At 29.9% G+C, this 13,232-nt stretch overlaps 2 protein-coding genes across 2 annotated transcripts; both read right to left on the reverse strand.

The window, feature by feature from the left end:
• Window positions 1-302: 302 nt before the first annotated feature.
• Window positions 303-2,553, reverse strand: LOC110616581 (ATP-dependent Clp protease adapter protein CLPS1, chloroplastic). Its single transcript, XM_021759001.2, has 3 exons — window positions 2,397-2,553; window positions 1,413-1,563; window positions 303-785 (listed from the first exon to the last, which is right to left on the reverse strand). Exons 1-3 carry the CDS (start codon window positions 2,458-2,460, stop codon window positions 524-526), a joined length of 477 nt encoding a protein of 158 aa, XP_021614693.1. The 5' UTR covers window positions 2,461-2,553; the 3' UTR covers window positions 303-523.
• A 1,200-nt stretch (window positions 2,554-3,753) lies between these two features.
• Window positions 3,754-7,619, reverse strand: LOC110616660 (lysine histidine transporter-like 6). The gene is made up of 8 exons (XM_021759099.2): window positions 7,452-7,619; window positions 7,217-7,359; window positions 6,726-7,109; window positions 4,746-5,139; window positions 4,508-4,613; window positions 4,292-4,383; window positions 4,087-4,155; window positions 3,754-3,991 (listed from the first exon to the last, which is right to left on the reverse strand). The coding sequence occupies exons 1-8, from the start codon at window positions 7,479-7,481 to the stop codon at window positions 3,893-3,895; spliced, it is 1,317 nt and encodes a 438-aa protein (XP_021614791.1). The 5' UTR covers window positions 7,482-7,619; the 3' UTR covers window positions 3,754-3,892.
• Between the last annotated feature and the right edge of the window lie 5,613 nt (window positions 7,620-13,232).

The raw sequence follows: 13,232 nt of genomic DNA on the forward strand, positions 1-13,232 counted from the left end.
ATTTGCTTCACGACACTTTCTTTTTTCAAATTGTTTAATTTTTATGAATTATTCAATTAAGAACGTGGAAGAGCTTTAAATACAATTATTGCACGAAAGCTTTTTATTATGAAACAATACATGCGTCTGTATACCCATTTTTGCCAAAATTATTGTAACGGGCAATTCACTACAGATTACAAATATGTTATACTAGGCCATCGAACACACGTTATGCATGACTTACGTTAAATATTAGAAAAAGGTTTAGAGGAAAACCTGCGGAAATCATCATAAAACGCTGCAGAAAGGAATCCTGAGAATAAGGGGAAAGACAATTAAGTATCACCTTGAAATTTACGTAAATAGCTGTGAAGTCGGCCGCTTTTATTAAAAAATGACCGACTATACGTTTGTTTGAATTTGCGCATGGATGACGAGATCATACAAACACTGACATTGCTGACTTATATACACTATCTAATACTCTGATGAAGATAATTTTACTAGGAACCATGAAAAGACTCGCATATGTTGTCCACCTTCAGCACCCACCACTCGCAGGTTCTATCGAACTCAAAAGCCCATTACCCCTCAGCTGCATGCAATGGTCTTCAGCATCAGCCTGAGCACAAATAATCACCACTGACAAGCCATTGTAATGTGCTTCTTGCATTATGTTAACTGCATTATCAAGGGTCATTCCAGGGATAACCTTCATCAGTACTTGTACAACATATTCCCTTTTATTGTAGTTGTCATTGTGCAATATCACCCGATAAGGTGGAGCTGTTTTCCTTGATTTCCTGAAGAAAAAGAATATAGAACAATTAATATTAAACTTCAAATTAATTTGACATTTCATTTTATGCCATGAATAAAGAAAATAAACTAGATTTCATAATGAGAAATACATCATGCTGGGAGAGCGAGTTAAGTTGGTAAGGACGTTCACTTGCTGTTATTTCAAGCTGAAGATTGAATTAAGCTTGCAGTTATAATGCGGCACAGTCACTGGGGAACTTATTATGTTGAAGGAGCCCGGTCATTAAACTACATCAATTCACTCAAGAATATAATATTTCCAGTGGAGAGAAAAAGAAAAAGATAAATGTCGGTATGACTTTGCTTTTTTTTTTTAGATGACAAAAGGCACAAATCACAAGCAAAACAAACTCCTGATTTTTTTTTTCATTCTGATGTTGACTTTCAATTTTCATAACGCAATTGCATCTCTCATTTTGAGTCATCAACACCAACTACTGTTACCTCCTAAAATTATAAAATGCTAGCTCCTTAAAGAAGTCCCAAAGAATCTGTAGGTTTATGAGAATAATGCAGTCCATTTCCAAAAGAATAGCACCTTATAGATATTCAAATAATTGAAAACATATGTTAAACACCAAGGTAAGTCACAAAACTTGTGCTCATACCTTAAGTCAAACTCAGATTCACGGCCAGGAGTGGTTTTCTCTATGATTGGCCTCTCCAATAACCCACCTCCTTTACCTAATCCTGTAGCTGATAAAGCCATTAGAATCCCTCTACTGATCCATGGTCCTCTAGAAAGAGAATGCTTGTCTCCTGTGTCAGAAGTCAGAAATTATATACACAAACAAAAATCAAACCAAGGAATATGTATACTAGAATCTCTAGAGATTGACTACCCACCCAACTCTCAATCTAGTCTCTGCAGATATCATGCAAAGTTACTAACTAGAACGAATCAAATTTACCATCAAACAGATATAACATCTAAAGCATAAAGCTGAAAGAAAAGAATCAAAATTTTATTCAGCAGATAATAAAAATAAGAGATTCCATTCCACTAATTTTCCATACAAAACAAGTTAAATAATATCACAACTAATATAGAAGAAAACCCACAAATTAGCATACATCTATCCACTTTCAGCTTAAAATGTATACAAACTATTCTCCTAAATAGATAAAGCCAATATCAACAGAGTAGACGAGAAATTTCAACAGTATTCAGTTATCACTTTACTTTCCACTAGAAAACCAAAATTAAGCTTCTCTGCCAACAAACAATAAGATTTTTAAACATACCCAACAATACCTGCTTAAGAATGAGAGATAAAGAAAGAGAATCGGAAATGTCAAGATAACTAATTGAAAAGAGACGAACTGCAAAAAGTTCAACACCCTTAATTCAGCAAAATAAGTAATAGATTACACCAATCATAGCTTCGAATCTGAAAATCTAGCGTAGCTGTTACAGCTGATTCATAATTGTATCATAATCGCAAATTAGAAAGTTATTAAAGAATTAAAAAAGGGACAGAAAAAAAGAAAATCAATCACACAAAAGTATAGAGAGAAAGCAAATTAATTATAGTAAGAGAAAGAAATCACAAACAAATTGAAGTGAAGAAAAATTAAAGGGAAAAGAGTACCCGATTTAGGGCTAAGGACATGATTAGGCGAGAGAGCTATTCTCCCACAAATCGCAGTCTCCATGTCTCCCTCTGCTCTGTTTCTCCTCTTTCCGTCTCTCAAAATACTATTAAACAAAAAATTTTTCCCTTTTAATTACTTATTTAGTATTTTTTTTTTAAAATTTTTAAGGGCAATAACAAATGGTGGTTGAAAAACCAAATGGTGGTCGAGTACTGGTTGTGTGGTGGCAGTGAAGAGAAGGTGGCACAAAAAAGACGTCGTTTTTCAATCCCCCATAGAGAAATATCCTGAAACGGCGAGTTTCGCTTGGCGGTGGTGATTTTATTTGAGTCTCTTGTAAACTTTTATTATTAATTTTTTTTCTTTTTTAGTATTAAATATATTTTCTTAGAAAGAAAAAATATATAGATGTTGCGATTTGAATTAAGTTTTTTTACTACAAATCCAATTAAGTTTAAGAAAATGATTTTATGATATTTTCAAAATATAAAGAAATAACTACCAAAAAAATTTGCACTTTCTCATTTTTACATTTTATTTTCATAAATTTCTTAATTAAACTCTGAAATTTTAAATATTACCAATTCTACTTTATTAATTAAAAATTCTTTTTCTTTTTGTCGAAGGTTAATTAAAATTCTTTATTTTGGTAACAAAGAAACCATATTACTATGTCTGATTGTTAGCACTAATTAATCTGTAAATTAATTTTTTAAACTTTTATTTTTTAAAATAATCTCTAAATCATTTCTATAAAAACATTGTATATTAATTTAAAAGTAATTTAGAGATTATTTTTTAAAAAAATTTATGACAGAGTTCCACCGGAGACTAATGTGACACTATATCTTCCCTTTGTTTTTCCTTTTTTTCCAAAGAAAAATATCATTTCCTCTTTATTTTCCTTTAAGTTATTTTCCTTCCTCTCAAATTTATTCTGCTCTATTTTCCACCCATCGGAACATAGGCTAAATATCGATTTAGATTTGAGACTACGACCAGATGTTGACCAAGGGCTGGTGACATTTGATCCTCCAGGATTCATTTCCCAAAACTTGGATATAAGAGCATAAGATGCCTCCAAGACAACACTTTTCCCCTGCAATATTTGAATACAAATTCTAGAGAATACAAGTCTGATTCTCAAAATGTATCATTTTTTCCATTTGGTCATTTCACCAAAGCATCTATTTTTTGTTTCTTCAATGAATTTGATTGCAGTTTGAAGGAACTGTTACTTCCATACAATGAAACTGAAGTGGAGCAATATGCTGTCTTGTCTCAACCATCTCACGCATGCCATCATCTTTTTAATTTTGCTTCCCATCAGACATATTAAAGTAAAACTAGGCCTGAATAAAGAGCTTTGCAGATTGGTTGAGGAAAAAGATCAAACACTTGGATGTCAATTACTTGCTTAATCAATAAAAGGCTTATTCTAAGCATCATTAAGAAACATTAGTGTCTTGAAACTAAGCTCATTTGTCATCATCTATGTATAGAACCTATATGTAGAGGCATCAGTCACAATATTCCGGAATCCACCAATTGTAGACGCTACCATTATGAACATTCCAATGATTATGGAAGCCTGGAGTCGAAGAAAAAAAAGTCCAGTTAATAGAAAAAATTTCATGGGTAAATTAAATTTTAGTTGAAGGAACTATATTTTTCTTGTCTCATTACCCAGTTGATGAACCAGTTGGTGCTGTATCTCTTGGGTTTCTTGATTATCAGCCACATTATGCAAGGGAGCTGCGACAAATATTAATGGTCATCAATATAGATTGTAGATTGTGAATTAATTTCTTCAATACTGCAAGTCTGCAACTTGTCATAATGTAATTACAATATTAATTAAATGTTCAGCAGACGAGAGATGGATGCTTACAAAATATGATGTGGGAGCAAAACCAAATCCCCCAAAGAAACCAAGAAGATCTCCAAAGAAAGGGAAGGTGACTCCGGCGAACAGAGTAAATGCTGCAAGATTTCAAAGAGATATTTAGCAGAGCATTTTCTCCTAAAACTTATCTACGGCTCGAATTCAAAAAGTATATTAGTTAGCAAAAAAGAGACTCGTGCTATTGGTAGTAAAAAACCTCACCTACATAAGCAGTTCGAGTTACAAGTCTAAGTGCAATTCCTGGTGGGAAGTTCAATCTCTTAATCATCATGTTCTCCAGCATTGCAAAAACAGGCATAGCATAAACCTGCAAATCTTTCTATTGTTACATCCAACGGATTGCTTAACCAATGAATTTTAACTTGATAATACTAGAACTGTTTTCAGAGTTTAAATTTCAATCAAAACCCAATAAACCTTAAAAAGAAAAAAGTTGAACCTGGTAGCTCCCAATGACATGAACCACCACCATCAAATTAGCAGAGGCGATGAGCCATCCAGGTCTTTTGAGTGCCATAAGCACATTATCATCAACATCTTGTCCAAATGCCCAATAGCCTACAAGGGCCACTGGGAAATAGCAAATTGCATTGATGAAATAAGCACCAATTGCACCTTTCCACATGGGTATTTTAGAAGGCTTCTCAGGTGTTGAGGGAATTGTAGCTTGGATTTCTAGGACAACAGCGTGGCCAGCAAATGCAAAAGAAATTTGACCCAGAGCATTAAACACACGAAACATGTAGTCAGCTGTGCTTGTGTGTTTGTATGCGTAGCTCACGTTATCAATCCGACCATGGCCTAAGCAACCCAGCCAGGCTATGCTTGAATAACTGCAATCATAAACTTATTTCAGTAAGAATGTGAAGATATTGATGGTAATTATCAATATGTCATCTCACAATCCAAAATACACGTACATGTAGCGTTCACACGTATATAATTTATAAAAAAAATTACAAAATAGTACTCGATATTTTTACTATAGGTCTATAATTTAATTTGTATTAAATTAAAAAAAATATTGATAGGACAATTAAAATATAATTATTAATTAATATTTTTTAAATATTTTTAAGAAAAAGTATAAAAAATAATTTTTTTAAATGGAAAAAAATATTACTTAATCTTATTAATTTTTTATTTCACAGTTTATAATTTAATTTATATAAAAATAATATTTTTTAATATAATTTTTCTTTCAATATTTTTATTTATTAACGACATAATATTATGAAATATTATTTTAACATAAATTATATTATAACTTTTAAAATAAAAAATTAATAAAATTGCAAAGATTTTTTTTTTATTCTCCCCAAGTACAATTCAATTTCAGATAGGACACAAACAAATTCTAGTTGGGTGGCTTACAAGCTCATCAAATTCACCACTGAACCTCATGGTTGTCAAGCTTCTACATGATTTACAATTCCATGCTTAAGAGCAAAAAAAAAACAAAAAAACTTCATTCTTTCATGCCATTTGTTTTTTATTGTTCTCGGGAAATTACCATATTAAAGTAGTTGGTGCAGCTTCTAGTGCTTTTTTACTTTTTTGTTAGGTACGCAATATAAAGGATTTTTTTTTGAAATGATTATTTTACAAATATCAATTTATAAAATAAAATTTGAAATTTTTGTAAAATTTAATTTATTTTTATAAATAAAATAACTTTATTTTACAAATTAAGTATACAGAGATTAATAATATAATAATAAAAATATATAAAAAAATATATTATTTTACTCATTTTCATTTTAAAATTTATAATTTAATTTATATCAAAATAATATCTATAGTATTATATCGTTAATAAATTATAATAAATTTTTGACTTCATCAATAAATATTAATCTAATAAATAAAATATAATTGTTAATTTAAAAAGTATAAAAAAATATTATAAAATATTATTATTTTCATTTTAATCTGCTATTTAATTTATATTAAATTAATATATTATGATATGATTATTATAATAACATTTTTGATGGTATTTAAAAATTATCGCTATTTTTTATCAGCCGATCGTATATATATTATTTTAATATAAATTGAATTATAAATTTTAAAATGAAAAATTAATAAAATTATAATATATTTTTTATATTTTTTCTATAATAATTAATTAAACTGAATTAAGATTAGATAAAATCAAATATAACTGAAACAAAAAACATTCATGTGGTGAACAATTAATCAATAAAATATTAACAAAAATATATTTATAATTATATTTTATTCATAAAATATATTTAAGAAAATAAAATTAAAAATAATATATTATTAGTGAATAGAAAATTAATTCAATTATAATAAAATAAATAATCTAGCAAAAAAATTAATCATTATCTTCATAAACAACACGATTTCATTGTGTTATTCGAATACAATTCATTACTTCAAGATTAAGTACCTGAGGGACATGACTGCTGCAGCTAAAGAAACGCCGGCCACAGAATTGAAATTAGGAAGCTGAGAAAGCAAGAAATGAATGCCACCAAATATCAAAATCCAGTAAGATTGCCTGATAGGTGTGCAAGTTTCACAGGCCATCTCCATGAACTTCTTCAGACATTTTCCTCCGGTGACCATGTACACAATATCGCACCCAACTTGAACAATCAACTGCTGAGGCAGCACAATCCACGGCCCCAGTTTTGGCCCAAAAGCATGCCTTCCAAGATCGATGTAACGATCAAATCGAGTCCCTGGAACGCATTCATGCAGCTGTATCATTTGCCACATCGTGTTCAAGGTCATGCACCATGATAACGCTAAAACCATTGTCCCCGGTCCCCTGAGAAAGGAAAATCAATCAAAAGACGATGAGTATGTTGTTGTCTCCCGGCGATCGTTAATTTCAGTTTCTTTAGAGAGATTTATTTTGAGTTATAGTATCTATACCAGCCTAAGTAAGCCATAGCGTAGGGCAGACTGAGAACACCTGCACCTATCATGGCTGTGACAGTGTGGAAAGTTGAGTACCACCATTTTGCTCGGCGAGCGGGATCGCCTTCCGTCCATTTCTCAATGGACGACTGCTCTTCCTGTTTTAGCAGAGTTCAAAGATACAACGTAACCACTGAACAGTTAATGATCAAGAAATTTTCAGAAACAACACAATCTCTTAGATGCTTACCTTGGAAGTGGGAGGAGAAGAAGAAACCATTTTGGCAACCAAACAATCTTCAAGGCTTCCCTCAAACTAGGAGGTCAGTGGTGGTTGTGACATATATAAAGTAGTGGCTTTGGTGTTGCAAATTCTGTTCGGTGCTTCTTTATTTCTTTTGCAGAAGATATTCCGTATTTTGAATCCACTGGCTGGATTATGTTAAATAATAAATAAATTTTATAATTTTTAGATGTACGAATTTGGGCAAGTATGCGACTAAATTCGTTATGTCTAATTATTAATGCCCTAAAATATTTAAGAATTATGGGTATTGAAGGGTCTATTGAATTTTTATAAATACCCACATGATAGGGTGAAATTTAGTGAAAAGTACTGCTACAGTAATTTAAAAAAAAAAAGGAATCTTTTTGCATATATAAAGTGGTACATCAGAGCCCACCGCCACCACCAACTTGTAAATGGGACTTGTACCATTTAAAGAAAAATTAATTTTGATAAGACACATTTTAACTTCATAAGCTATAATTTAACTTTGGTAACTTCCTTCATTTGAAAAAACAAATATAATTACAGGTTCATAGGATTGCGAAATTTTGAGAGCTAAGCCAATGATGAGGAGTTTTTGTTGGTTGGTGATTTGGACCTATCCTAAAATTATTATACTAATGACATTTGCTTTATGAAAGGGCCATATAGTATGATTAAAAGAAGAAAGGGCTGCCTTGTTGTGTCATTTTATTGTTGGTGCTTCGTGATGTTAAGTGTCCCCATTAGCTTTGGAGGCTGAAATATGACTACCAGAATTTAACCCTCGAAAGTATAACATTAAAAATTTGATAGTTATCGTTATGGCATTGCAACTGCGCAGCCGCACTGTGTGTAACCTGGTGGAACCACATATGAAATTAGGGTCCATCTTTGTGGTCCAATATATCCTTTAAATAAAAGAGAAGCTCTCTTTTCTTCAGCGGCCTTTCTTTTTTAATTTCACAATGATCTCTTGCAGGAAGTTTATTGGGAGTCACAATCCTATCATTCTTGCTTTTCAGAATTTTTTGGGTTTTGTTTCATTTTGTGTGATGATCGCTGGATTTCAACATTTTGATACGAGGTCATGCTCAGGATGACAGCTCTAATATGAGGTTTATGAAGTTTGTCCAAATCATTCGATCTCGAAATCAGGTTTTCTTTCGGTCTCAGTCTCCTCACCCCCAACTTGGACATGAAACCTAGCAAAAGAAGAGATAATCGGTCCACTCACGTAACATATCTGTTTATACGCATACTGAGAAAAAATTAAATGGCCGTTCAGTATGGAGCAGATGTTTGACGCTTCCGTATGTACATATCCGTATGACATAAACAAGGCCGTTGAACGTCACTAATAGATAAAAGAAAAAAATAAAAGGGGAGAAGCCCCTCCCCTCCGATCAAATTTACTCAATCATTGTAATTCTATTTTCTTTAAATTTTAAAATATCATTGTGTATCTACGATGATTTCTTTTTTTCTTTCTTAATTATATTTTTTTGTATGTTGTATGTAGTATACATTAGATTTAAAGTTTTATTTTCGTTATCTTCATTATTATTAATAAAATTTGTCTTGCTCATAAAAAATAAATTAAAAAAATAAACTCTTTTCTCCCAGAACAGCAACAGCATAGAGATTCACCGAGACATTGTATTTATACAAACTGCAGTGGGAGTATAACTAAGTAGAAAACAATGTTTAATTATATTTGTGAAAAGTGACGGATTTAAAAATTTTATTATGGCACGGTCAATAAAAATAAAATATATAAAATAAATATATATTTAAAAAATTTATAAAAAATAATAAAATATTATAATTAAATTACAATTTATCTATTTTTTATTGATTAAAATATATTAATAATAACTTTATTTTTAATATTTAGAAATATATCATCCAATATAAGTCAAAAATAGCTCATCTCTTATTTTATTATTAAATTAACTTTTAATAATATTTATTATAGAAAAAAAAATTTATTATGATTATAACATATAAATTCATAAAAAAATATTATTAAGGTAACATACCAATTTAATGTAATATTTACTATAAAATTTATTTTTTAAAATTAAATTATCTAACCCATTAGCTATAGAATCAATATTTTTATTTTATTTTTTTAATTTAAATAATCTAATTTATTATCTATAAAAATAATACTTAATTTATATTTAAATATTTTTAAATTTAAATTATCTAACCTATTATCCATTAAATTTATATTTTTTAAATTAAATTATTTTTTAAATTTAAATAATTTATGAAACTCATTAATTAATAAAGCATAATTCATAAAATACTTTTATTTATAAAAAATTAAAATTTTATTTTTCTAAATTTAGATAATTTAATAAATAATTTTAATTTATTTCTTTAAATTTAGATAGTTTAATAAATAAGTGAAATAATTATTTTTTAATAATAAAAATAGGGTATAAAATTAAACTATGCAATAAATGAGTAATTTTAAAAAAATTTATGAAGTTGAAATTTGAAAGACGAAGAATAAATTTTTTAGATAAAAAAGAATAGAGAATAAGAAGAATAAAATAAAATAAACAATTAAAATTAAATCAACTAAATAGTATTGAAAATGAATAAAGATTTATTTAATAAAAAAATAAAAAATTTTATTTTATTAAATATAAAATATTTTAAAAGAATATTTTAAAATAAAAATAATTAATAAACTTTTTAAATATATAAAAATTTAATGATATTTTTTTACTATATATAAAATTATTTAAATATTCTTACACAATTTACGATTTTTCAGGAGAGCCATGTCCCTTCGATCCCTTTAACTCTGTCACTGTTTATGAAATGAGTAAAAATTTTATTTAAAATCAAATTTACGTAAATTCCTAATTTTAAATAATAGTCGTGCTCGAATGAAACATTTTGTATTTATGTCATTTATTTACAGACCTTGGACTTCCATCACTACAGCAGTAAAGCTTCTGCCATTATACTGAGCGACACAAAACTGCCTGTATTTAATGATGATCATGTCCGAGAATTCTGAGGTTGAACATGCATATGTCCGACATTCCGACCCTCTGATTCTGGGAAAATCCTAGTATTTGTATTTTCAAAAATACGTATGACATAGTATTGTTACAATAAAAATTAAATTTAATAAATTTTATTATTTAAAATTAATATAAAGTTTATATTCTTATTTAAATTCTTATAGTTATTTTTTACTATAACTCCAATGTTTTCAACAAAAACGTGGGTTTCACTATACTAATTACTAAAGATATAAAAAATTTGTAAAAAATAAAAAAAAATCATTTTTTATTTAACCAAAATTTATAAAAAGTATTAAAATGTTTATAATAACACTAATAAAAATTAACATGTTTTAATGTACCAATAAAAAGTAATATTTTAATATATTGAGAATTAAAAATTTCTAATATATTACGTGTAAAAAATAAAATAAAAATTTTATAATTAAATATTAATTTAATTATATATAAAATGAGAGGATGATGTTAAAATACTCATATTTATAATTATTATAGATTATTTTTATTTTGATTGATAAAAAAATATATAAATTTGTTATTTTTTAAAAATTTTAATTTAATTGATGTTTTTATTTAACCAAAATTGTAAAATAATCATTTAGGTATTTTTTTTTATTTTAAGTTATTTAAATTAAATTAGTTTCTTAAACTAAATGATCCTTTACATAAGGTTTCAATAACTAACTATTAAACTAAATAACCTATGTTTACTATAAAAGTTATATTGGAATAATTTTAATTAAGATATTGAGTGAGAACCAATTATTTTTGTAGTCCTTTTTGGAAGTTAAAATAGAGAGAGAAAGAGAGAGGAAAAAAAGAGAGAAATGAGAAAGTTAATTTTTCTTTTTGGCCTTTGCCTTAATTCTATACCTTTATACTCAGCCCACTAGAATTTTAGAAATGCAACTTCTCTTGCATGATCTAAAAAAAAATAATAAGAACCGATTAATTTGATAAAAATCATTATTTATATTTTTAATAGTTAATATTCAATTAAATTAAAAAAATACTTCAGATATATATAAGTTGCATTTTAGTTTTTATATTCTATATTTATTATTTGATGTTGATTTAATCCATATTTTTTGTATTTATAAATTTTTAGAGCAAAATATTAAGGGTTATTAATGGGTCATTGTTATTCTTTAATTTAATATATAATTTGAATGTTAAATTTAATTAACTATTTCATCCATTCTATAAATATAATATTATAATTATGTCCACATGGTTTATTAACATATAATTAATATAAGAAAAAATTTAAATAAAAGTTGAAGTTTTCTCTGTGATCCCTTTGTGACTCGATAGTCTCCCCTTTTTCTTTTCCTTATATCTAACTTCTTCTTTCCCTTTCTCCGTGGATCTTTCTTAAACCTAACTTTTTCTTTCCCTTTCTGCATGGAAGACGATCTGTGTCAATTGACTATCGATGAAGAAGAAGACGTTGTTGTCCCTATTAAGAGTTTCAGAGATATTTCGATCGTCACTTATGATTTCTGTATAGTGGAGATGTTTCTTGTAATACCCGGCTAGACCCCGGCATTGGAATTCCTACTTTTCGGCGGAATCTCCGTTGGAATCTGGGATTCAGGGAAGTCGGAGCCTTCCTCAAAATGTGTTTTTACATGATTTTATGGCTTTGATTAAGAAAATTGAGTTTTGAAAATGAAAAGACCAAGGAGGCCATTGCCAGGTTCGGCCGCCGAAAGTGAAGTTCAGCCGTCGAAAGTTGCATGCTTTTGCTGCCCCCGAATCCCCACTTCGGCTGCCGAAGGTGGTGGAAGTTTGCATGCAGCTTTGGCTGCCGAAGGGGAGTCGGTTGGCCACCTATAAAAGTCCCTTTGACCGGAAATGGAGTGTGTTTTTACTCTCTTTTCGTGCAAAGGTAGGTTTTTGTCCTCCTTTGGTTGTTTTCATCTTGTTCTTCCAAATCATGCAAGCTTTAATGCGTTTTTAACTTGGTTTTTGAAGTTTTGAGCAAAAGAAGGCAAAGTTGAAAGACTTGGAGATTTTGGATCGTTTTCCTCTACATCTCTGAGTTAGGACCATCAATCCTCTCGATCTTCAAGAGGTAAGCATGGATCCTCACCTCCCCTTATGTTTTAAGCATGTTTGAAAGGGTTTAAGAGAGTTTTATGACATGTTTAGAGTGGATCTAAAAGTTGGAGTATGTGTTGATCATATGCTATACGAGATGCTTTGATGGTGTTTGAGGAGTTTGAACTAGTTTTTAAGCTCCTATATGCATGGATAAGGGTATATGCATGGTTAAGAGAGGTTGGTTGCATGCTGAGAGTGTGTGATAAGGTTTTGGAGGCTGAATATGCATGTTTGACTCGAGTTCTGCCTTCTTAGAGAACTCAGGTTCGGCCGCCAAACCCCTTCTGGAGGCTGTTTTGGCCGCCTAAACTCGCCCCCGAAGGTTTGGACTTTCGGCTCTGGAGGGAGTTTCGGCCGCCGAACATGCCGCCGAAGGTGGGTGACTTTCGGCTCTGGAAGGTCTTTCAGCCCCCGAACCTCGCCCCCGAAAGTTTGGACTTTCGGATCTGGAAGGGACTTTCGGCCGCCGAAGGTGCTGCCGAAAGTGCATGAGTTTCGGATCTGGAGAGGGGTTCGGCCGCCAAAGGTGCCGCCGAAAGACCCCTGTCCAGCCTTCCTTTGCTTGTTTTTCCATGCATGTTTGAGAGGTTTTAGGGGGGGTTTTTGG

Source organism: Manihot esculenta, chromosome 6, assembly GCF_001659605.2.
Source record: "Manihot esculenta cultivar AM560-2 chromosome 6, M.esculenta_v8, whole genome shotgun sequence".
NCBI lineage: Eukaryota > Viridiplantae > Streptophyta > Magnoliopsida > Malpighiales > Euphorbiaceae > Manihot > Manihot esculenta.